This window comes from Rhopalosiphum maidis, chromosome 2 (assembly GCF_003676215.2).
Source record: "Rhopalosiphum maidis isolate BTI-1 chromosome 2, ASM367621v3, whole genome shotgun sequence".
NCBI classification, from domain to species: domain Eukaryota; kingdom Metazoa; phylum Arthropoda; class Insecta; order Hemiptera; family Aphididae; genus Rhopalosiphum; species Rhopalosiphum maidis.
Genome location: NC_040878.1, coordinates 21,319,541 through 21,345,708, shown reverse-complemented (window position 1 = coordinate 21,345,708; position 26,168 = coordinate 21,319,541). Strand labels below are relative to the sequence as shown.

Below are 26,168 nucleotides of genomic sequence, written 5' to 3'. Positions count from 1 at the left end.
TCCTCCTGATGTATGTGATTATTGAGAAAATTATTTATTTTATATTATACATGGATTATTAATATTATTAAAAAATATTCTTTTATATTATTTTAAAAAAGGGAGTTCCACGAAACACAAACTATTTCTCAAAGGTGCCGTGGTCGTAAAAGTTTGGGAACCTCTACTATAAAATATAGATTGCTCATTAGCCAATTTTTTGATAACGTAATCAAACATTTGTGGTTAATGGATAAACTATATTATTAAATTCATATTTTATTTCGGCAGCGTTCGTAATATTGCCGAGTATGGTGCTTGTTAATCAATTTTTCAGTAGACAAGGCATGGAAATAATTTTTCTATTTCAATAATTTTTCTATAATTTACAATTTTATTATTATTTAAATTATTTTTATTTATTTATAAAATATTATCATTACGAAATATGGCTGTCTTTAATCAAATTATAATTAAAACATATTTTAATAAGTACATGTACATTTTTAAAAACAAAATCCATTAAATTGCATACCATATGTTCAAATCAAAATTATAGAACAATTCGCTATCCCCCATCGCCACCACTACTACACAAATATTATCATTTTTCTAGATTACTCTATAACTACAAAATATAATCGATATTATTGGATTAATATTAGTAAAGACATCAGTTATTATCGGCTATAGGTAAATAAACATTGAATAGCTTTTACTGGTAGGTATTTAATACTATTTATTATCAATAGATTTAGTCATACTTATAAATTATAATGCATACAAAAAATATTTCTATGATAACTATTATTATAACTAATAATGTTTTAAATAAATAGTAGTACAATATTTTTATAAATAACTTTATTTTAACTAAGTTAAGTACATATTTTTTTCGTCACGACTTATTTTTTTTTACTTATTTTTTAAAAAAAATTTTGATTAGTCTGAAATCCATATTATGATTTAGCTCAATTGAATCTTAAATTAAATAATTGTTTTCGTCAACTCTAGTGTTCTAATTTTCATAAGCTGATAATAGACATTCTATACTTTTAATTTTGGTCTACATATATTAAATAATTATTGTAAATAATTTTTCCAAAGTTCCCATTTGTATTTATAATAATATTATAAATAGATCACTCGCGTCATTGTCTTTTTATAAATTTCGTCCGCAAAAATGGTATTTTTATAATGAATTCCGATCGTTCTACAATATGACAAAGTAGATTAAATTATTTACATATAAAATGCAGAATAATATAATGTATGAGAGGTACAGACATCGCCGCTGCCACGATACCGCCACTGGTTGGTCGGTCACCTGTGTGGCGGTGACGGTAAAAACTATTACACCTGGAAATAATAATAAATTATTATAATAGAACATTCGTGTAAAATAAATATCGGAAATTTCGATGCGGCGCCTTGTATGTTCCCTTTCTTTTACGTCGACCCTGAGTACTCTCCCTCCGCGTCGCGTTTTCGAGACTTTTCTCTGTGCTGTACGCCATTGGGTTTTGCCTTGTGAAGAAAGGTCCGTCGAACGAGTGACGATGACCGCACAATAATTCTGTATCTATCACACTATATAGTATATAATATAATATCATAATACCGTGTGCGTTAAATAACACTCCGACCGTTTTATGCGCTAACAGTGATTTTCCTAAGCCCGACATAATATTCGCGATACTCTTCGAATATATATCATAAAACCAGGTAATAATGATACTATTTTACAATATTATTTTTTTATATTAAGTATTATTATAACTTTTATTATAGGTAACACTTTGGTTTTTATATACAGTTTTTTTTTTAAATTAATAAACGCATATTTAGTCAAATTGTATCAATCACTTCCGATTTAATTACGGTGAATTTTTCCAGCTGTATAATATCCACGAAACGATTTCGAAAAATTTACGTCCATCAATAATATTGTTGTCAATTATAAGACGTTATAACTTATAAGTGTTAGATATACTATTTTATTTGTTCTTCTGCTGTTAATCTCACACAGGTACCCTTTATTATTTGTACTATTAAATAATTAATTTAATTTTTAAGTCATTATAATTTTACAATTGTATTATATAATTGCCAATTTTTAATAGATACACTGCACACATTTATTGTCAAAATGTAAAGTGTTTAAAGTATTTAATTGAAATTATGATGTTGGTTTTAAAAAATACATTTAGTTAGGATTTCTGATTTTGGGTATTATATCTATTCATTTTCCCAACACATTTAAACATTGAATCATTCTATATTGCTATTATACATTATATTAATACATAAATGTTAATTTTACATTTTTTTTTTTGGTATTACGTTAACATTGTTTAAAGTAATTATAAGAATAATATGAAAATAATATAAAATATATAACTGAAACTATAGTTTTATATAATATGATATAAAAAATGATAACTATACACATCTTTAGAATAATTATTGAAATTCAAATATATAATATTATACAAAAAAAACTTATTTATTTATTTAGTTTTTTATTCAACATTCATAATATACACAATATTAGTATACATTAAATTAACTTTATGTTAAAAATACAAAAATAAACAAAATTAAAAACTATAATTATTGTAATATAATTTAACCTATAGTTCTTATTATCATCATAAAATTACATTTATTGTTTGTCTTTTCGTTATTAATTATAACCTTAACTACCAAAAATATAATAATAAAACAAAACATTTCGCATATTAAATTGAAATTATAGATAGTAGAAACACTATTATTGTGAACAGCAAAAAAAATATTAATATTTTCAATTATCATCATAAAAAAAAAAAACCAGAAATAAATATTTCATGACCTATTCATTGGGTTTTCATATCTGCGTTCTAGTAAAAGTATATTTATAGTGTCTATCTAAATACCAATAGAGTTGGAAAACTATAATGTTATATAAAGTGGTTAGGTAACTAATAAACAATAAAAATGTAATTAATTTGTATAATATAAATCTTACCGCGGGAAATATGCATCAGTTAAATAGCATATTATATGTTATTATTTATTAGTGTGTTTTTAATGTGTTTGTCTACAATAATTGTGTTTAACTTAAATTTATTATACAATTATACATTTAAAAATGCATGGTATTGAATTTACCAAATGTATTCATAAATTATAGGAATTATATTTACTCAACAACATAATATTTGCAATTTTTTTTATAAAAAAAAACATTATAATATTACCTAATACGTGCATATTGTAGTAGTACTACAAAATTACTATGAAATTTAAATGCATAATACATTTATCATTAATTAATTAGTAGTATTAATTAAGGTATTAAACAATTCAAGTATGATCTATTTAAATGATAAAAATGTAACGTAGAAGTACGCATTGTATTTAGATAACAAGTTAACGAATATCTCAAATTGTAAATTTTATTTTGGGTTTAATCATTTTTGTCATGCATATAAATATAATATTATATCTCTATGTATATATCACGGAAAGAACGTACCTACAAATAAATTATTACGAAATAGTGTCAAGACTCAAGGAATAAAAAAAAATTTTACACCAAATGATAATTTTGTAAATACAATTATTTTTTAATTCTAACCAGGGTAAATATGTTGTAACATGATAAACTAAATATTTAAAAACGTTTAGGGCTCTTTATTATCATTGCAAAAGTATTAATGTCTTAATAATTTTAGTTGAATGACACACGAAAAAGAAAATAAATCGTATTACATAATATCGAAAACATATTAGTACCTAGTACCTTCATACGATAGATTAAACGGACAATATTAGAATATTTGAACTGTTATATCATAGCTTAACCTACGCGATTTGTTGTCGAGGACTCTTTTATGGTATTATGACACTGTTTCGTTATAAGAAATAATATACTATTCTTCTGTAATTGACTTTAAAACGAATGTCGTCCAAGGTGTAAATAGATGATAAATTAATGCCATCATTACCGATATCATAATATCGTTATATAGCGTTTAAACCATTTACAGTTACTGTCGTTGAACGCTAGTGAAAAACCTAAGCTAACGGTTGTCAAACCGTATCGATGTTTAATATTAATAGTTAATACTGTCTGCTGCATTGTTATAAAATAGTTCAATGGGATATAATTTACAATGTTAGTAGGTGGCCGATAATGATATTTTGCGAAAAAAAGTCAAATTTTCTATTTAAACTCGCTTAAGAATGAAAATTTAACAATAACATGAAACAAATTTTTAGGACCACGGCCCTAATAAACATTTCAAAAAACGTAGCTAATTATATTTTAATCGGTTAAAGTATAATTAATTTCTATTTTTCCTTAACTACCTACCTCAAATATTGTGTTAAAATCGATCGATTTATTTTAATAAACATTATATTGTATGAATAAATGGTTAGTAATGATGGGAATAATTAATAATTATTAATTATTATAAAATATTAATCTGTAAAATAAGTTATTACTCTTAAAATTAATACAGTTTTTATTGAAATGTAAACAATGTGAATTTATTAATAATAATTGGGTTAGATTTTATAGTATATATATATAGATACCTTTAAACGGACTATCTACTAGGTAATAAAGAAAATAAATATGTACCTTATGGATAAACGCAAAATGAGAAGTAGAACATAAAAACAATAAACGCGTTTTAAAGCTATGCAATAAATTGAAATTCGCTAATGTAGCGTATCGTTTAATATTAAACAAAACCATTCATTTATATTGATATATTTTTTTATTAATTCAAATTTTACGATTGAACTATAGAACTACAACAGAAGATTAATTTGTGTACGATTTAATGCCATTTAAAATTATATGCACAATAATAACTTGATCATGATACGGGACAACGTAATTTTTAAATCCCATGCGTGAATTTGTAATAAGATTTTTTATTATTTTGGACTTACGAAATATCATCGTTTTTCTTGTAAGCAACTAACTAGTCACAAAATTATGGTAAAATTGAAAATCGTAAAATAGTCCAACACATACTTGCACAATATTGGTATTTAATTTAATTTATTGTTTTAGTATAATGCAAGTCATGTGTGGTGAAACTCTTTGTATCAAATACTTTACTACTGCTTTATTAGTTTTTAATCAAATTAACGTCATAAATACAATACTCTTCAAAATGATTACTAAATTATTTATAATCATAAATACGGTTATAGTATATAATATTACTATTCAAATAGTATACACACGTTTGTGTACTGTGTTTACTAAATCATAATATATACTATATTATAATTAATAATTAATTACTACTTTCTTTTTATTTTGCAATAGTTTCAAAATTTGCTCGTGTCTCATTAGGTATACATTTAAAATAATACCCATTGGAGCAGTTTACAATTTGTGATCTAGTATTATGTGTTTGTAGTACGTGCGCGTTTGTGTGTGTTGCCAAGGTTTCGTTAATGTTTAATGGATCAACTATTTCATTTTAAGCTTGCATAATATTGTGTTTGATGACACTTTACTACACCCATGACAATGATTTTTGACAGTTCAATAGTTTATAAAATCCCACACTCTCAGCCTCATTCACGATTCTCGAAACCAAAATATTATGTAATGTCATAATATGAAATTACATTTTAATTTTTTTAAATTTATAATTTTATCTAATTGGTAAAAAATAATATACATCTTTATAATTTTATGTAGGCATAAAATAATATTTTAATTTTAATCTAAACACTACAAAATCAATAAATTTTCTAGCAAAATTAAAGGATTAACAAAATAAATAATTATGTGTATTACCGAAATGTGAAAATCGAATATGTTAGCTACTATACCTACAGAAATTCATTTCTCTTATTTCAACGCAAGATGGTTTTTTGTTTCTATCTTACTATACTAAAACAATAAATTATATAACAATAACATAGGGATTTAAACATTATTATTAACCTATCTTAAATTGTTTGTATATTTTTTTTGAATTTTGTATATTCCATAAGTAATTTTGGGCACCTCCACATCTGTACTTTCTTTGATATCGATAATATTATTTGTAATCAAACAGTTTTTGAATTCACCTTAAGTCCCAAAATGCCACTGTTTTTTCGTAAAAACAAAAAATATACTAAGATGACTAAATAGTACCAATAATACTACATGAAGTGATTTTTTTCAACCGTCCTAATGAAATCTTTATGAAACTTTTGGAATACTTTAACCGACCCAAAAAAGCATTCAGTCGTAAAAAAGCTACATCATTGTAGTCGGTAATGGTAATTGGTACCTAGTAATATGCTCAATTCGTAATGTAACTTTATAAAGTTTGTAAATACACAATATTCAATTTACGGACTAACAAATAATTTAGTTAATAATTACTTTAGCCCAGTACAATAATTTATAATAAAATTACTATAGATTAAGTTAATTTTATTGAAATTTTTATATTAAATATCTAATTAAATTAATCATTAAAATCGTATATTAAAAATGAAGTATTTTATTCCCTCTCTTTTTTTTGTAGCAGTCAGATGCTAAACATAAAACATGTACCTATCACATCGAATAATTTTTTTATTTTTTACCACGTCTGTCTACGCTAGGTGTTATGAAATTGGAACGCAATAACACTGAACTACATATCTCATTACTTATTACGGAGTTTTTCTCTTCCGACAGAAAATCAACTTAGATTTTTATACCACGAATACAAAATTCAAAATATAAAAAATGCATAGATACATAATATGTTTTATCCTAATTATTATTAATTTTTTTTTTAATGTTTATTTAAGCTGATTTTAGGCGATTAGTTTTAAGTACAAGATTTTCAGAAAAATTAATTTAAAAACTAAAGGAAAAAATCTTTTTAAAATACAGGTACACATATTCTTAAATCACTGTATACCTGGGATAGTTGCATTACTCTAGTATATTCGTACATTCAACTCTTTATGTAATAATAATATTTTATTCTAAATACCTATTACTAAATTGTAAAAACAATTATTTAGACAATTCTTAATCAATTGTGTGATAAAAATACAAGACCAAACAAAATCGACATGTTCAAAATGTCAAATTATGTTTATCTATAAAAACTATTTTAAATACATACTTAATTAGTATTATTTAAAAAAAAAAAAAACACTTTATTTTATTTTTGGTCAATCATTTATTTATAAAAAAATGTAATTGTTTGCACTAAAATAACAATTAAGTCTTATTTAAACTATAATTATTATAATATCCACTAATTTTATGAATATTCTAAAATTGATTTTATAGATCTGTATCAATACATTGATTTACCACCTCTGCATTATTGTTTGTATATATTACATTTATCCTGCTTACATTTTGAAATAATTATATTCAAATAACTAAGTCACTGTATAGCATGTATATAATATTATAATATATTATTATAATCTTGTTATGGAAGTTTTATTTTGGTTCGAACGAAATAATGATTATAAAATAGATCTTACGATGAATGTTTATTCAACTACCTACAACAACACTTTTTATTACTATTTTTTAATTAATATTTATGTGTATTGTTAGATAGTTCAATGAATACAAACACTTTAGAATACAATTCATTTAAATTAAACCGGATGCACGAATAAATGGAAAACTTTTTTTTTTAATTTAACGTTAGATGTTGTAATAAAAGTTTAATATTTTCGTAAAATAATATAAATGTTATATATAGCCATAGATATAAATAGATCGATTCAAAACCGATAGGTACATAGTATGTACACCGTTTATACTACATGTTTCAATAAGATATAAATCAAATTAAAGATGTGCGGCATTGACCCTTTTTTCAATCCTAGTCTTGAATGGTAATTGTATAACATGTCTTAAATCAGGTTTTTACTTTTACCAATACTTCGTGTATGTAATATATCACAATACGATCTACGATAGACGTATTCGATCGCCGCATAAGTTGGACCGGATTATTGGCATCGATAAAATCTCGGTGGGCCGGCAAATGTGCAGTCGGCTCGAAAAATTTTAGTGAACTATTTTCCTAATATTCTGATATAATAAAGCCGTGCATTTAACGTGTTAACAAAACATAACACTGATATTAAATTATCATAAAAACAACATACATACAATTTAGATATGTATCGTAAAAGATATTTCTTTCTCGGTGATTTTATAGTTTGACGGTTATCCGAAAAAATTAGGTAGATAAAACGTTGACGAAACTTAATTTGTTTACGACTGTACTAATTTTTAACTTTTAAGTACTGAAACTATATTAGAATTTTGTCTCTATCTTAGTACATATACACACTGGATATTAATAAAAATAAATATTTATATATACTTAAAAGTTTCTAATATTTTTATATGTATATTCCCTAATGTTTAACACTGTTGACATAGGCATAGTTGATTAATGTGTTAATGTTCTAGCTGTTGTGGGTACACACGCGTCGCTTAATATGTTTAAGGTAGTATTATAAAAATAGACTTTGATATTATGTTATATATCATGTCAAAAGAAATAGTAAATTTCACTATAATTAAAAATAACAAAATCAGATTTATAATTAAATTATTTAAAAAAATAATATTTTAATCAAGGTAAACTAAAATAAAATGTTAATACTTACATACATTTTTAATTTTTTATAATTTATACATTTATTTCAATCACTTGTTATAAACTATTGGGTATTTATAAACTATATCCGTAAATGACATCAAAGTATTGAACTATTTAATTAAATAAATAAACTACACACATATACATTGTACATTTATTTCATACTAATAATTTGTAACGCATGACTTTTAAATTGTACTAAAAATGTAAATAATAATTTACTTTCTTTTATGACATTTGAAGGGAAGGTCTTGAAATTGAATTGATATTTTATATAAATGGGCAATGATTAATATTTCCGTTAATATAAGATATTATGTAGTCAATAAGTAATTTTACAATTATTTTTGATGAATAAAATCAAAATAATTTTAATAATCCTGCAATAGAATAAAGTACATGACTTATTACTTAAACATAAAAAGTAATATGAATTAAAAAAAAAACCACACTTAAAAGTTATATCAATGTATAACTATAATAGTGTGATATTTTGTTGAATAATCAATGTCATTTTACATCCCAAACGCATAATAGCTGAATACGTTACGAGCCCGGTGTTATACATCATCATGATGATGATGTCACTTAAACTGCGCCTGAGGACGTTCATCGTCTTCATTATAATTACAAACAAAATAATAACTCCATCAAACATTACATTACTATAGACGATTTTGTATTTAAATTTTTATAATGGCACATTCAAATCATTTACCAATTGTTGCTCGTTATACACTACATACACCTACGTAGTACGTAAATAGTATATATACTATGGAACCCGTCGCCTGTTACAAATGTATTTTCAATTCGGTTACAAAAATGTATAATTCGTATAATTTAGAAAATTTACTAAACTGTGTTTAAACTGGTGTCACTAATCTGTAACAATACTTTGGTATACAAAATTAACTCCTCCCCTTAGTATAATAAATCTTAAGTATAAGTGCAAATAGTATATAGTGAATTAATCGTAAATAATTGTAAATTACTTTTTGGAATTTAAAAATCAGTACAATAATAGTAAAAATAGTACAAAGCTACAAAACATTAATTTTTACGTTTAGGGAGAAGGATTAATTCGCGAGAAGCCCCTCCTTTCAAATTTTTGTCAAAACCAATCAGAACTTATGGCAACACTTACCAAATCAATTGCAAATAGTTACAAATCACTTTTTGATTAAAATTTTTTTTAAATTAAATTTGTGATTTTAGGCCAAGATTTAACTTTAATCGGCTCTTCGAATTATACTTATTTCTTTGTAAATTATTTGCAGTAATTACTAATAACTATGACCCTCACAAAGAATAATTTATCAGATATCTGCATAACTTTTGATCATATTACACTTACTATAGTATGATACTAACCTCACTAGTGGCTATCAATTGAATCTTTTCAAAGTCAACTCGTACCGTTCCTGTATTCTTTACTTTTGAAAAAGTACATATTTATTCATTATAGGGTAAGCGCAGAAGTTTTAATACCTGCAAAGTTGAATAATTTAAATTAATATTTAGGAATAAATTGAAACACGGAACTCTTGCTTTCACGTCAAAGATGAGATAATATAAAATATTTTCTTAAACACATTTAAAAAACAAAAGCAAGTTCAATGACTTTGTACTCGACAATTAATATTGTCTGGGGACTATAATAAATAATAATTATAAATATTATAATATTAAAATGATATGTGTACATAATTTAGAAGCTAGCTGCATAGTACACGTTAATATTATATTTTTATATGTCATAAATCTTATAATTTTGATACTAAATATTATACTATAAATGAATAAAAAAATACATAATAATATTATATAATACGTATAGAACTAGCAGACTACGTCATCGAAATTCGAAACTTTATATGGTCAATTTTTGTTGATTAAAATTATAATAAGGTATTTAAAGAATACTATTTTAGTGTCTTTTAATTCTCAAACTGTTAAAAACAGTTTATAGAAAAATCGGAAAACGTATATAATACGTATTAGGTTTTTCCTAGTACTCACATATAATTATTGTTAATTATAATAGAAAATAGTCATAATTCCACGGTTCAGTGACATAATATGAAATATATAAAGTGATTTATTAATAAACTATTATACGCGTATACTGACTAAGATGAAAAACGTTTATTTGGTGTTTTGATTTAATTTTAGTTACTAAAATTTACTACAAATTTAAATATGAATATGCATGCGTTATTAATACCGACGATACCCATACCCATTCAACTTTAATTAATAAAAGTGATAACTGATTCATTAATAGTAAAAAGTATCACAATTTATTTATTCCTATTGGTTAATAATAATATTCAATTTTATAATAAGACAGATATTAACTTTAAACTGGCGGTTCTTCTTTTAGCTTATGTTGAGACTAACTTAAAATAACATTGAACCTATTTATAATGCCTATTATACCTATAAACAATAATATCCCGAAAAACATTCATTTCAATATTTTTATTTAAATGAAAATGTTTATGAGATGTCGACATAGATTTAAATAATTATTGCGAATTTTAGAAGCGGTTAGATATAGCCGCAAATAATTACTAAAATATGGCGCATTATTACGCGAACAACATAAATAATATGTGCAGTGATCGATGTGGTCTTTCTAGCGCGTCAGTTTATCACATTCCTAGGTATATATCACGTAAGTAAATCATACACATTGTCAGGATAGACACGTAAAACCTAATGTCTAATAATACTGTTTGGTGTTGTTAGATATTATAATATTATATTAGAAAACCTAACCCAACCAGTAACCTATATATATCTACATGCACAGTGTCTGCTACATTTTTTACCTTCGAGACCGTCTCGTTTTTCAGCTTCCACTTTTATAATATTATTATATATATTATACTGCTACCGATCCAGACCCGATGGCCACATCATCGTCGTTCGCGCAAATATGGTCGGGCGTGCAAGTCGAGTACGGCGAGGGCAAATGTACGGCTGACGCACCCCACTCGCCGCCCATGCCATTAGTCCGTCGGCCGTCGAAGCCAAAGACTTACACACATCAGGAGGCGGAGTACAAATGGCAAATCGTGTGGCGCAACGTGATTGGCTTCATTCTATTGCACTCGCTCGCTGTCACTGGATTTTATATAATTTTATGCGGACAAGTCCAATTTAAAACTATACTGTTCAGTAAGTATACATAATAATATAAAACTACACCGACTGCAACAATCGATAATGTCATAAAAATAACAATATGACATGTAGTAGCCAGTAATACGGGGGAGGGGATCATTTAAAGTTATTTTGGATGACTGGAGAGTAGATGTTGTAATGGCGCATGCTGTCGTACATATCGGTGCAAATCTGGAGATGGCTCGCCATAAATAAGTATAATAAGTGTCCAAATTGCATACCACGACCAAGTGGTCTATTTTTTTCATATACTACATTTTTATTCATAATATTCTAATAATTTGTTGGTTTCAAATTTTTTTTTTTTTATAAGCATTTAAAGTTTAAATGTTTACGAAATATATCAAAATCGCGAAAACTTGCAAGGAATTTTAAAGTTGAAAATTCGTAAGATTTTTGTGATTTATACCTAAGGTTAAAAAATCCAATACAAAGTTATCCATAAGTTTTCCTTCAAGTAACTATAAAAAAAAATTACAGCGTCAATATAGAAAAAATTTTATGAATGTATGAAATTTAATTTTTACGAAATCGCATAAAATAACGATATACGAGGTATATCCAGAAAGTAAGTGTACTGAGGCTCTCACGACCGCAGGGAATATTTTTTTACTGTGTTCGCTACACTGCTGTATAGCTTTACTCCTCTTCTTTATAACAAGATCACAACAAGTTTAGTACGTTGAAAACTGTGGTCACAAGAATTTTTCTCGTGAAAAATTGTCGATCGAGTCTGCCGCCACCTCCTTTGTCTACTTCTCGACCGCCCCTTCACCTCCTCGTCAGTAAAACATTTTTTTCCATCTATGTGCTTCTTCGGGGAAGTAAACAAATGGTAATCTGAAGGCACCAGGTCAGGGAATACGGAGGGCGACTCAAAAAATCCCATCCAAACGAGCCCAAAAATTGCTTCACGACATTGGCTGTGTGGGGTCTGGTGTTGTCGTGCAACAGGCAGACTCCTCTTGTTAACAGACCCTTCCTTTTATTTTGAATAGCTCTCCTCAATTTTTTAGGGTTTCACATACCTTGCTGCTTTGATGGTCTCCCTCTGAAGTAAATATTCAATCAATATGATGCCTTTATGGTCCCAAAACAATGATGCCATGATTTTTTTGACTGAAATGATGGTTTAGAACTTTTTGGTTGAGGGTAAACTATGGTGTGACACTGGTATTCGGACTGTCTCTTGGTTTCAGGCGTATAGTCTGCAACCCAAGTTTCATCTCCAGTAACAATAGACTTGAGAAAATTATCACTCTCCAGTTTATAGCGTTCCAAAGAGGTAATGAATGACGGCGCGGATTTCGCACTTGGCGGCAGACTCGATCGACATGTTTCACGAGAAAAATTCTTATGGCCACAGTTTTCAACATACTGAACTTGTTATGGTCTTGTTATAAAGAAGAAGAGTAAAGCTATACAGCAGTGTAGCGAAAATAGTAAAAAAATATTCCCTGCGTTCGTGAGAGCCTCAGTACACTTACTTTCTGCAATACGAGGCATATTACTATTTAAATATAGGTAATAATATAATATATCCAACTAATTATCATAGACTGACAAATCATCTCCATTCAGAATCGTTTTTCGTATAAAATGATACCTTTCATTGCATTCAAATTTAACACATCCATTATAGTGACCTACTCTCCATCGCTACTACACAGCAGAGCGATACCCACTTGCCTATCTTTTTCAATTTTATTTTTACTGTAAGGGTACAAAATAAAAACAATTTTTAAAAGTCAAAATACAATACCTGAAACTTAACGGTTAAACCTATTCCAGAAATGACATAGAAATCGAACGATTTATTCTTGGCATGTAATTTGGGTGTGGTCATATTATGTGTACCATTAATATGGGAGGCGGGGGAGTTTCTAGAACCATTGTTTCACTAAAAAAAAAAAAAAATTACAAAAAAAAAATCACAAAAAATCTCTTTCAACCTAAATAAATTTCTTACTATTGTGAAGTAAAACATCAAAATATTTCACATTTTGAGATTAGACCACGGAGACTTGAGACACCACCAACGAGTATCAAAATATGGTTGCCGTTAATTTACGTTATCACTGTTATGTTTGTTTTACAATATTAAAGAGATATCACAATATTATTATCGTTATTATATTACCATTTATTCTTGTGGTGTGATTCCAGTGATATTTTTGGGTGCATGTAGCGCTCTGGGCATAACGGTTGGTGCCCATCGGCTATGGGCTCACCGGTGCTACAACGCACGTCTGCCGATGCGAGTGTTGCTGGCCGTGTTCCAGACGCTGGCGTTCCAGAACCACATATACGAATGGGTCCGAGACCACCGGGTTCATCACAAGTTCACCGACACGGACGCGGATCCACACAACTCATCTCGGGGATTTTTCTTCTCACACATGGGCTGGCTTATGGTCCGCAAACACCCAGACGTGTCCGCCAAGGGTTGTGCGGTCGATATGAAAGACCTGGAAGCTGACCCAGTGGTCATGTGGCAAAAAAAGTAAGACTAGCATTGTTTTATTGAGTCATAAATATTTTACTATTATTATCTTAAATATTCGCTTTTCAACGGTACCACGCTTTGATAATATACTTACTGCAGTATAGAGATGCATTTTTTTATTAACTAGCTCTTATTTTGGGTATTTTTTGATAAAGTTATTTTTATTATTTTTGTGACTACTTCATATAAAGTTGATAGAAAAAATTCCCAAATCGTAAGTCAAACATATATTTGGCACTTGACGATCGGCCTTCGATTTTCCCAGTGGTTTCGTAACTACAGAGGGGTGAGATTTTCAGCCGCAATGATTTATACTGTCAATTGTTATACTACTACAGTACTACACAAATATATTATATTTTTCACAATATATCCTGTATTTATGCTAGCAATATTTTCATTATTTTGATTACATATCAAACGCAAAAATAATTGCAAACGAGTTCGAATCGCAAACGATTTGATCATTAAACTTATTATCCGTTATTTTAATTTATTACATTCAACAAATAGAATTAAAAACTTATATTTTTTTTTCGAGAATAAGGTTTAATATATTATACGATGACAGGAACATTTTTTTTTCAATCAGGTCAAAATGACGTCGAAGGCTGTGCTTGACACAGGCTTATTTTGTTTTACGTTACTAATCATCGCTCTGTACTCTGACGAAATCATTTTATAAAATAAAAAAAACCCTTGGTCTAACTTCAGAGTTTAACTAATGGTATAGTTAAGTTGCCTCAACCCGACTGACGATCGATGTATTAATATATTATTATATTGTGTAATTAATATTTTTATTCATGAATTTGATGGTATTTCTAAATATTATTTTATACTGACCTCTGTTTTTTTTATTACTATTGTTTCTTTTAACTACAGCAACTTATGTTTTATTAAACATGTCTTTTATTACTTTTTATTACTTAATATATAAATCACATTATTTTCAATATAATAATTTAACCTATAAAAGTGAGTGTTATCAATTAATGGCCTTATCACACATGCCTCTTTTTTTTTTTTTAATAACAAACAATTTATAGATAAATACACATAAGAATATAATATTAATGACAATAGTAATAATAAGACCAAGAATTTATGTTTGTACATTTTTTTTTTTAAACAATAACAATTAAAAACATATAATAAATGTTAACATAACAAATCAGTTCTCTTAGTAACAATATGAAGGTAATGTTAATAACTCTTATTAATAATCAGAACATTTATAAACATATTATAAATATTAACATAAAATATCAATTCTCATTAACAATAATATAATATTAATAACTCCTATTAATAATCAAAACCATAAATTACTGATACATTAAAAATAATATCAATTCGCATAAAAATATAATAATATTAATAAGAATAAGAATAATACTGATGCTTTTCTAATTTTCTCTAGTGATAATTATTTTAATAATTTTTTTTTTTATTTTTAATTATTTGAACCATATCTATCAGGAACCATTTTTTTCTTTGTGATTTCCTTAACACTTTTTCCTCATTCTTTTCATTGTGTGTTTCTTTAATTTCATCCTCTTTATCTAGCCTTTGAAATTTTTTTACCTTTTTTATAAAAATATAATTTCTTCTGACAACTTTATTATTTTTATCCATTTTAACTAAGTAAGACCTTAGTGGTAATGCTTTGACTATACTCCCTTCACTCCACAATTTACTTTTTACATCTTGAATCCATACCTTTACGCTGGTGAAAAATTTAACCCTTCTACTAGACTGTTATTGTAATTTAACTTAAATAATTCAAAGTCCACTATACCCTTATTTTTACACTTCTTTAACATATCTTTAATTATTCCTACTGCCTTTTCACTTTGACCATTACTTTTTGGATAATTTGGTGATGAAATTGTAAACGTAAAGTTCCACTCTTTAGAAAATTGTTTACACTCATATAGTCATATGAGTCAAAAGGCATATTATCTGCTATCACTATTTCTGGTATACCATGAATATTAAATATTTTTTTAAGTTTACACTCCGCTGAAGTTTTATTTTTTAACATTTATACTTCCAACCATTTTGACAAATAGTCTACCAGTACAGGAAAATTGTTTCCTGCATACTCAACAATATCAATGCCTACTTTCATAAACGGTATTTCAGGTATATAATGATTAATCAATGATTTCTTTGTTTGAAAAATCTAAAATTTTCGTTTATGTTACCACTTAACATAAATGGCCCGGGTTTATTGAATGAATCCATTTTGTACAGCTAACCAATATTTTCTTCTTTTTTGTTTATTAGTTATTCTTCTTCCCTTCTGAAGACATATGTTCTTATTTCATTTCAACTGCGCCATGTTTGTTTATTATTGTTATTTCTTTAAATTACAGCAACTTGTGTTTTATTAAATATGTCTTTTATTACTTTTTATTACTTAATGTATAAATCACATTATTTTCAATATAACAATTTAACCTATAAAAGAGAATGTTATCAATAAATGGCTTTATCACACAACCTCTTTTTTTCCCATCCATCAAAATCAATTATATAATTTATACTCAAAACGACATTTGATGACATTTCACAGAACACCGGATATCAGATGTGGTTTTGAATGATTTTTTAAACAAAACTACGTACAAACACTACAAACAAATATTTATTACTTATATAATATAATAATATCTTCTCATCAACTGAACGATGGTTAACTTTTTAATGTAAAATATTAATACACTCAAACGATTTCAATTATTATAAACGTCTTCACGAAAGCACGTGTATGTATGTCTATTTAATATAATACATAATAATATGTTACCAATCTAATTACGTATTTTATCTAATCTGGTGTTAGTTATTCACATCAGTCGCGCGGCAATGTGGCATTGTATTTTAGCTGCAGTGAACGGTACGTTACCAATATTATCAAGACTCAATATTAAAATAATAATTATATTGATAGCACCATCATCCAACGAAACCTTTTAAAATGGGGGGGTTACATCTCAGGTTGGGTTAAGTCTCTTAAGCACCCATCAAGACCCGAGACACTTGCTTCCCTGGAAAAAAATGATAAGATTTTATAATTTAATAAATATTACAAATTACATTATAAATATTTGAGAATTTTTTTATTTTGCCTCCCCTTCTCCTAAAATGTTATCCATGGGCTTCAACTTACTTGTGTGCATTAAGCTTGTTGAGTAATACGCTGCAGTACATGCATAATAGTCGTGACGGTTTAACACGCGTGTCATACCGTTTCCGCAGACCCAATAAAATATAAATATGCAACAATTTTTTTTTTTTTTGTTTCGCAATATTCATACAAAAATGTACTTATTTTAATAATTGCATTTACTACGGATCACCTGTCGAATTCAATCAATACGTCATAATATTATAAATTTACTGCAGTGCGTGTTACTTACGCAACAACGTTCTAGTTCCATATTATAGCGTCTATCTATGTACCTACGCATTGTATTATATGCATTAACACGTCATTAATTCGCACATATGTGTGTTAAATGCTCGCAGACGAAATTACACTGTTCACCATTCAATTACTAATTTAAGTGTAAAAAGGTATAGTATAAATGCATAATAAACGCATAACAAAATTTGCATATAGGTTAGGTTAGGTACCTGAAGATGTATACTAATAGCACCTTGCATATTATAATAATATTATAATATGTGGGTGGACTATAGGAGTGCCTATTATAACATGACCCTCGAATTCAAAATTAGAACCCACCATAAAATATGTCTATACAATGTTATATTCCTAGTTTTTTTTTCGTTTTCTTTAATCTTAATACAACATTTTTAATATACAGTTTACCCAGATACGATATCCAGAAAAATTGCAGTGTTATTATTTATTAACATTATCGACTAGTACATTATGTTAATCTAGTCATCTACTTGTAGGTATTATAGTGATTGTTGTAAATCACACTAGAAATTACAGCTACTAATAATATTGTCATCGTTATAACGTTTGGCCTTCGACCGAAAATAACGTATAATATTAAGAATCGTAATTCCGACGGTCATGTATCTACCATATTATCTGAAAATATTTCATTTACTAGGTAGACGATATGAAATACTAGTTAAATTGTTAACTTGTAATAAACTCATACCGAGATTACAATTGTTTTTTTTAAAAATACTCAAATATGACATGTTAACTATCGGCTGTATTATTAACTATAATACACTGAGAAGTATTTTTAATTTATAACGTCTAAGGCCCGTTTCACAGTCATGCGTATAATATGCTGCGTGCCTGCGTACCATACGCGTGACTATGAAATGGGTCTAATAATTCAAATGTTTGGAAATTACATGTATAATTAAATATTATGCTAATGAATAAAAGGTATCACACTAAATTATGTTTAAAATTCATATTAGTAAATTATTTGACTATTAGAAGTCTAATCGACCTTAGTGTACTACAAACCAAACCCATAGTAAGATATTTGTCTCATTAATATCAAAAAAATAGCTTGTTTCATTAGCTTATAAATTTAGTTTGTATTAAATTGAATATTCTTCAACATACTAACTCGTAAACTATATTTCAGAAACTCAAATTAAGTTCAGACTAAACTCTTAAACCGATAGGATTTATACTATATACTATATAGTATACAGTGGTATTAATATTATATTATATTCCCTACAGACATTTATTTTCATTCCAAATAATTAAATATGTTATACATTGTAGTAGATTTTATAGTTTTACAATGTTTGTTTTCCCAAAATAATAAATTTAATTCACCAACAATGATTTTTTAACAGTAAAAACATTACTTCATTACGTAAATATTTTTTAAGCTAATCATTGTGTGTAAAAATAATGTATATATTGATATCTAAACACTTTAGAAAGTTATTTTGGTACCGTTGTCTAATTTTTATGACGGCAAATGTGATGAAGCTGTTATGATATATATGTATACAGTATACTTACGTCAATGTATAATTTGAGGTTAAAACTATAGAATTTTGAACCTTCTTAAGTAAATAAAAATAATAATGAAAAACATTATTTTTAAATTATTTTATTTTATATGATACTATATTATTATAGCACTAAATCATAACGAAGTAGATCCACAAACAGAGTCTTTGAGACAATAATATTATTGAATTCACAATGTTATTGATAACTTACATTTTAGAATATTGACCAAAAACGTTAAGTTATCCTTTTTGATTTTTTAGAAAAAAATAAAATGTATCAATGATTTTACAATACTTAGAATAAAATAGATTCGAATAAATATATCATTCAACGTTACGATTTTCGAGGCATAATCGAATGATTCGCATGTAATTAATTAAACACTACTACACAGAAAAACTCGTTTTACATAATATATATTATCTTATTATTATGGCTAGTTAAGTCGATTGAACGTCGTGTTATAATTAAACTGCCCTTTCAAATCTGCTTTAATTTTATACACACCGCACCAGACCAAAGCAAATACAATATTCATAGCACTCATCCATGTATTATGTATTCGTTATAATTTACAACATAATTATACATCGTGTTAACATTAGTTTACACAAAATCGTTTAAAAACGAAAACGACGTTGCTCGTTTTTACCTGACCCAATCGAGTAACGTTTACGAATAACAGCTGCTAAGAGTGTGCATACGATATGCATTAATTATTAATATTATAATATTTTCATCGATTTTATAATTTGTTATATACTTTGAATGTTTTTTTTTTCAGATATTATTTATGGCTAGTTCCCGTGGTAACGTTCCTGATACCGTCTTACATTCCATACTGGTTGTGGCAAGAACGTTTTTGGTATTCGTTTGTCGTAGTCGGCGTCTTTCGTTACATGATATCGTTACACTTCACGTGGCTGGTCAACAGCGCCGCTCATATATGGGGCACAAAACCGTATGATAAGTTAGTATGATTAATTATTAATTCGATAAACGAGTTGGCGCCAATTACTACCCCGTTGTTGTCGGTAGTAATTTATAAATATTTTATGAATTTTATTTGTTATTAGTCGGTACGCTGTTTAAACATTAATACAACAACCAATATAAAATCGAAACGGTATAAACTAAAAAACGACAATAAATAGCATACATATTTGACATAAAAGGTTCGCTTTTGGTTTAGCCACAGTCTTACGTAATGGATGCAAAAAAACGAACAGAAAACAATAATAACCCTCTCCGAATCGATGTATAATAGTTATACCAACCTCGGGTGTTCCACAAGGTGAACATCTCTCTCCTTTAATTTTTAATGATGTTAGTGAAAGCTAACAATTTTTTTTTTTTCGTAGATTCCTCCCACTAGCCGATGACTTAATACTTTATTATTGTGCCTCTACGTTAGTCGATTGTCGTAATCTTCAATGCGGTTTAACACGTTTTAACGTTTACGACAATATTTGGATTAGTTCTTAACCTTAAGAAATGTAACACTAACATTTTCGCGGTCTCGAACACCGCTTAGCTTTCAATACGCTCTACATATAAATATTGTCGATAAAATAATCATATTAAATGGTGGCACTTATTTTTCGACCCAGCATCCCAAGATGTATTTAGTGAAAATTTTAGATCGTAAACTTACCAAGCCTAAATAGCCTACGTCTTGTTCGAAACACAATAAGGTTAGGCGATTCCCCGGTCCTGAAATCCATATTCAGAAAGGAATTTAGAGAATATATTTTTCAGTTAACACTTAACATAGCGTACTTGCATCAAACCTTAAGGTCATTTTAACGTCAGATAACAACGTCCATTTACGGTTTCGTGTATTATACCGAACTAAAGCCCTAATTCGAGTTTTCGATTACAGCATAAATACTTTTTTTACCAATCGCTCGTCATCAATTAATGACGACTACGTGTGGAATAGATTATGTATGATATGCAATCTTTTAATAAGTCACGCTATGCATATAATTAATTCAATTAATGTCAATTTGATAATTTATGAAGAATTACAGACTCAACGTAGGTAATATACAATATTGTAATAGATAATTACACACTTATTTACAAGTATTGTTTTGGTTACTTTGACTGTACTGACGTCCTTGAGTTTTTAATTCATTAAATACATACAGTTTGTAAGAATCAAACTAATAATATATCCAAACATTACTCTACAAAATATTATACATTCTTTGTCGTAATTTCTAACGTGGTATTTAAAACGGCCAAACTTTTCGATGGTTAGATACCAGAATTAGCTATTTAAAATGCTAAGTCCGTTAAAACAACGCGAATGTATATTATACATTTTGCTCAACGATGCGTGGTTTTATTTTCAAAAATTTGTTGTTGAAACCTGAAAAGCTCTACGCGCGTACGTTATGGTGTGATTCACTAGGGATCAACGTGTTCATTACGCCGTGATAGCTACAGGCTATGGAAATTCTATTATTAGATATCAGTTTACAGTCTAACACAATATAATTCACTAATCGTTTGAAACGGTGAGTAAATGAGATATGCACGTTTACACCAGATCGCTTTCATTTCGTACGTCCTCGCGGGATATCCTATACAATTAGACTAATTTTCAATGAATATCGGTGTATAATCCCCGCAGCGAAGATCCAAATCATACATGTTTAAATAGATTATAAACCTACCTACTGTGTGTGCCTATCGGAGAGTACATAACCTGCGGGACTAGCGTTGTATCGTTATGACTTGTGACGCGTTCAAACGATATCAATTATTAACTAATGAATATTATTTAGTGTAATTTTAGTGTATGCATATCTGTATTGATATACATCTATAAGTGAATATTATAACGATTTTAATCATTTACTACGCGTACAGAGTTCCGCAACAAACATATAAATATAATATAACTACAATTAGACTTATCTATGTATTATATAAAATATTATAATGTAGTTTTGTTAATTTTTTTTTTTTTTTTTGTTATTATTCTTTCCCTTCTTGTACTTAGACGCACTCATTGCTTAAGCACAAACTATTCATCATAACACTCCATCCGTTAATTATCTCCCAAATAATATTATTAAGACGTATTTATTATTTAAAATTTAAAGTTTAGTAAATGGGAAAATCCAATGATAACTATCTAATAATTATCAACCAAATTCAAATAATGAAAAAAATAAATAACAAAAATCTTAAAATAAAACATTAACAAATAATATTATTTAATTATTTATTCTATATCTTATAGGATTCTTAAACATTTAAAATCAATATATTTTGTTATAATTCTCAGCGGACAGCATTTTGATATTCATCTATGAATTCAGTAATCAATAATTATGATCTTACGTGAAATGTATGCATTTGTTATACGTGATTTTATATTTGTCTAAATAAGTATGTTTAAAGAAACCATTTAATGCTTAAGGCATAGCTGATTTTTAGACACATTATCTCGCATTTGAACAATATATTGAGTTGATATGTTATTATGTAGAATATATAGGTAATGATCTTAAATGGCAACTATGGTAACACTATAATAATAACTTAACTTCTTATCAAAAGTCAGCGATCTTGTTTTTTGTAAATTTTAATCTCACAATCATATAATATGTAATGTAACACAATAAACGAGTCACGTCTTAGATACACTTGACGAATGATCACCATCGTGATGAGGGGTAATGTAAGGTATGTTGATATAAAAAAAGAGTGTGTAATAATATATTCGGGGATGGTTTTAATCTCGCATGTCCCCCCCAGAAATTTGACGAGGTCAGATTGGGAGGTGAGTCGTAATAAATTGTGTATACATTTACGAATACTAGCAGTTTTTAGTCGGCCGGGTCACTGCAGAATTTTAACGGTGTGGGTACGTATTTCGTATGGGTCCCTATAGAGCGGTCGACGTGTTATCACAATATAAAAAGGTACTTATAGATACGTTATACTCACTAATGCTTTGATCATCTGTCTGTCCTCAGAAACATCACACCCACCGAGAACCCTACTGTGGCACTATTGGCGTTCGGCGAGGGATGGCATAACTATCATCACGCGTTCCCGTGGGACTACAAGGCGGCCGAGCTAGGCAATTATCGACTAAACTTCAGCACAGCGTTCATCGACGGGTGTGCCCGGCTCGGTCTGGCGTACAACTTGAAGACAGCCAACGCCAGTCTGGTGGAGAAACGGTCACGCAGGACGGGCGACGGCACCAAGTACCACGATCACCAGCACGACGATCACCAACAGCACAATCACCACCACATGGAAGGCGGCGTCTGGGGATGGGGCGACGAGGACATGGCCGAAGACGAGAAACAAATCGTGCAAGTGATCGACTGACCGCAGCGGACTTCCGGTCGATGAGACCAATTATTATATTTTTTAATTGTATATATACATTATATATACGTGCACATTCCTCCGAAATCGCGTGTACACCTATCGATATATTATATAATATTTACGTGTAGAGGTATATCGTATCAATCATACCCTTCGAGATAACGTCCTCCTAGTTATAACGGTTTAATTTAATCTTTCTTTTTGTTTATTTACTAGACGCATATAAAAAACATAAACTAGCGTTATTGTATTTGTATTATTATTATTATTGTTTTTTTTTTATTATTATTATTATTATTATTTGTATACAGATTTTAACAAATCTTTGAAATAAAGTTTTTTTTTTTTCATTCTCATTTATTTATTTTATGTATAACTTTAAAGCACTAAATGTTGTAATATACATAAACCACACAATTCATGCGTGTATAAAATATCAGTTGTGCTTATTAAACATTTAACATTAGGTACATTATAGCTGCATTACCTAAACCAAGGATATTCGAAATTCCATTCACTTGTTTCGTGAGCGCACTTTTTTCAATCAAGTATTGCCTATTAAACATTCATAATTATGAACTGTATAAGAAATACCAACAGTAAGTGCCTTTTTGTTATTGTAATCCATTATTATTCAATGGAATCCAAAATAAATCAAAACGAAACAATAGTAAAGTTAAAATTTATTTCTATATTAAATAACTAGACACCTATATTATGATCAAAACGAATATTCAATATACCATCATTTATGTGTGCAACAACATGGTTTATAACTAAACTTGGCTTTCTCGATATATTTTGCTTCTTTATTTTACTATAAGTTATGACCAATGAAAATTGTATTTTTTGTGAAACTGGTAAACGGTAAAACAATGAACATTTAAAAAACTTTATTAATACAAATGAATCGGCATTTAGCGGTAATATTTATTATTTGTATTTGTTTTTTTTTTCACAATAATTCGAACACTAATTACGTTTTATTAATTAATTTGGTTTTTAATTTGTATTAAGCGATTTAAGGTAACATAATTATTATAACGGTATATTGTTAATTTAATATAGTTGTACATTTGACATTTGAAATAGCTGGACAACTTTAAAGTACCGAAACGTAGACTAACGACAACGACGGCTCGATTCGGTAGCGCCGACCATAGTCGCCTTTATTTTACTTAGGTACTGTATACAATTATAATTATTTTTAAACTTATAAAATATCATATTGAACAACAAAGTTATTTTCATTAAATATTTACATCAGTAAAAATACCGATTTTACATACCAATAATGATAATAATAATTACATTACAATTCATTGATAAAATGTATACCTATCCTATATTATGGAAAAATATACTTCTCTAATTATATAGGTAACTATAAACAATTCTATATAATTTTAATAATAATAAAAAATATTACAAAAAATGCATATATGGTAGGTATGTAAAATAGGATATACACATTTTTTGTAGGTATTTCTATTTTTATAATCTCGAAGTAAGATTGCAGAGAATTTTGCATTTTATGATAAGTATTTTTTTTTATCGAGTCCATTATAATATGTTTATTTCATCACGTGGCATATTATTATAACACCTAGTTTAGGCACCTACTATTTTGTTTTATCTGCAGACATTTATAATCTTATATTTTGTAATAGTGGTCCAAATTCTAACAATGGATACAACAGTTGCACGTCCCTGATGTATTTTACCCATCGAATTTATGAATATAGTGGATTCGACCTAGTACATTGAACTCGCATCAGTAGCATATAGTATTGGAATTAATCGGTATAGAGGCTGTGTACGATGAAATGGCATGTAATAATTATTATGTTCACCGTCAGCTGTCAGTGTACAGCAAATACACTAATAATGCGTTTATATCTATACATACACACACATACACACATTATATTTTTCGCTAAAACTCGTCGTTTTTATTTTATTAGCTTACTACTTACACGACCGAGAGCGGCGTAACTTACTGATTACATTATAGTCTCATGCAATCGATATTTTCACCGAGTTATTCGCGTTATAATTATTATTGTCTCTGACTATTGGAATCCATGCCCAATAAGCGAACATGCCAATTAATTAACTCCCACAGCGTAGGTACCTATAAAGATATCGACTGATTTAGTTTTAGCGCTATAGACTTGGCATTTTACTTCGGTTCTAAATTCCAATAAACGTTAAATAACTCGAATTTATCCTCAGTCTATTCTGTTGAAGCGCAGGGTTTCTACCCTATATAGTAACCGTATTATATGTACGAGTGGTGTCTATACATTTTTTCTTGACATTTTAATGACGGCAATTTATAACATCTCCGCGTTTTATTTGTTTGGCTTACATATTATACTCAACAACATACACACGATCTATCCACATTTAAGTGTAGGTATACTCCTATTACACATAGCATGACGTTATTTTTCTATTTATTCGACATGATAAATCATATTTAATTACCATGCGAATG

The 26,168-nt window shown here is 28.0% G+C and overlaps 1 protein-coding gene across 1 annotated transcript; it reads left to right on the top strand.

Moving 5' to 3' along the window:
* The first annotated feature begins 1,490 nt into the window (after positions 1-1,490).
* Positions 1,491-23,964, top strand: LOC113555210 (acyl-CoA Delta(11) desaturase-like). Its single transcript, XM_026959593.1, has 5 exons — positions 1,491-1,704; positions 11,489-11,813; positions 13,986-14,322; positions 20,091-20,276; positions 23,302-23,964. The coding sequence occupies exons 2-5, from the start codon at positions 11,543-11,545 to the stop codon at positions 23,663-23,665; spliced, it is 1,158 nt and encodes a 385-aa protein (XP_026815394.1). The 5' UTR covers positions 1,491-1,704; positions 11,489-11,542; the 3' UTR covers positions 23,666-23,964.
* The last annotated feature ends 2,204 nt before the right edge of the window (positions 23,965-26,168 follow it).

Excerpts from the sequence above, each read along its gene's own strand:
- LOC113555210 (XM_026959593.1), top strand. The coding sequence starts at position 11,543 with ATGGCCACATCATCGTCGTTCGCGCAAATATGGTCGGGCGTGCAAGTC. Across the intron at positions 11,814-13,985 it reads ATTTAAAACTATACTGTTCA|TGATATTTTTGGGTGCATGT; the intron begins GTAAGTATACAT and ends GTGTGATTCCAG. Across the intron at positions 20,277-23,301 it reads GGCACAAAACCGTATGATAA|AAACATCACACCCACCGAGA; the intron begins GTTAGTATGATT and ends GTCTGTCCTCAG.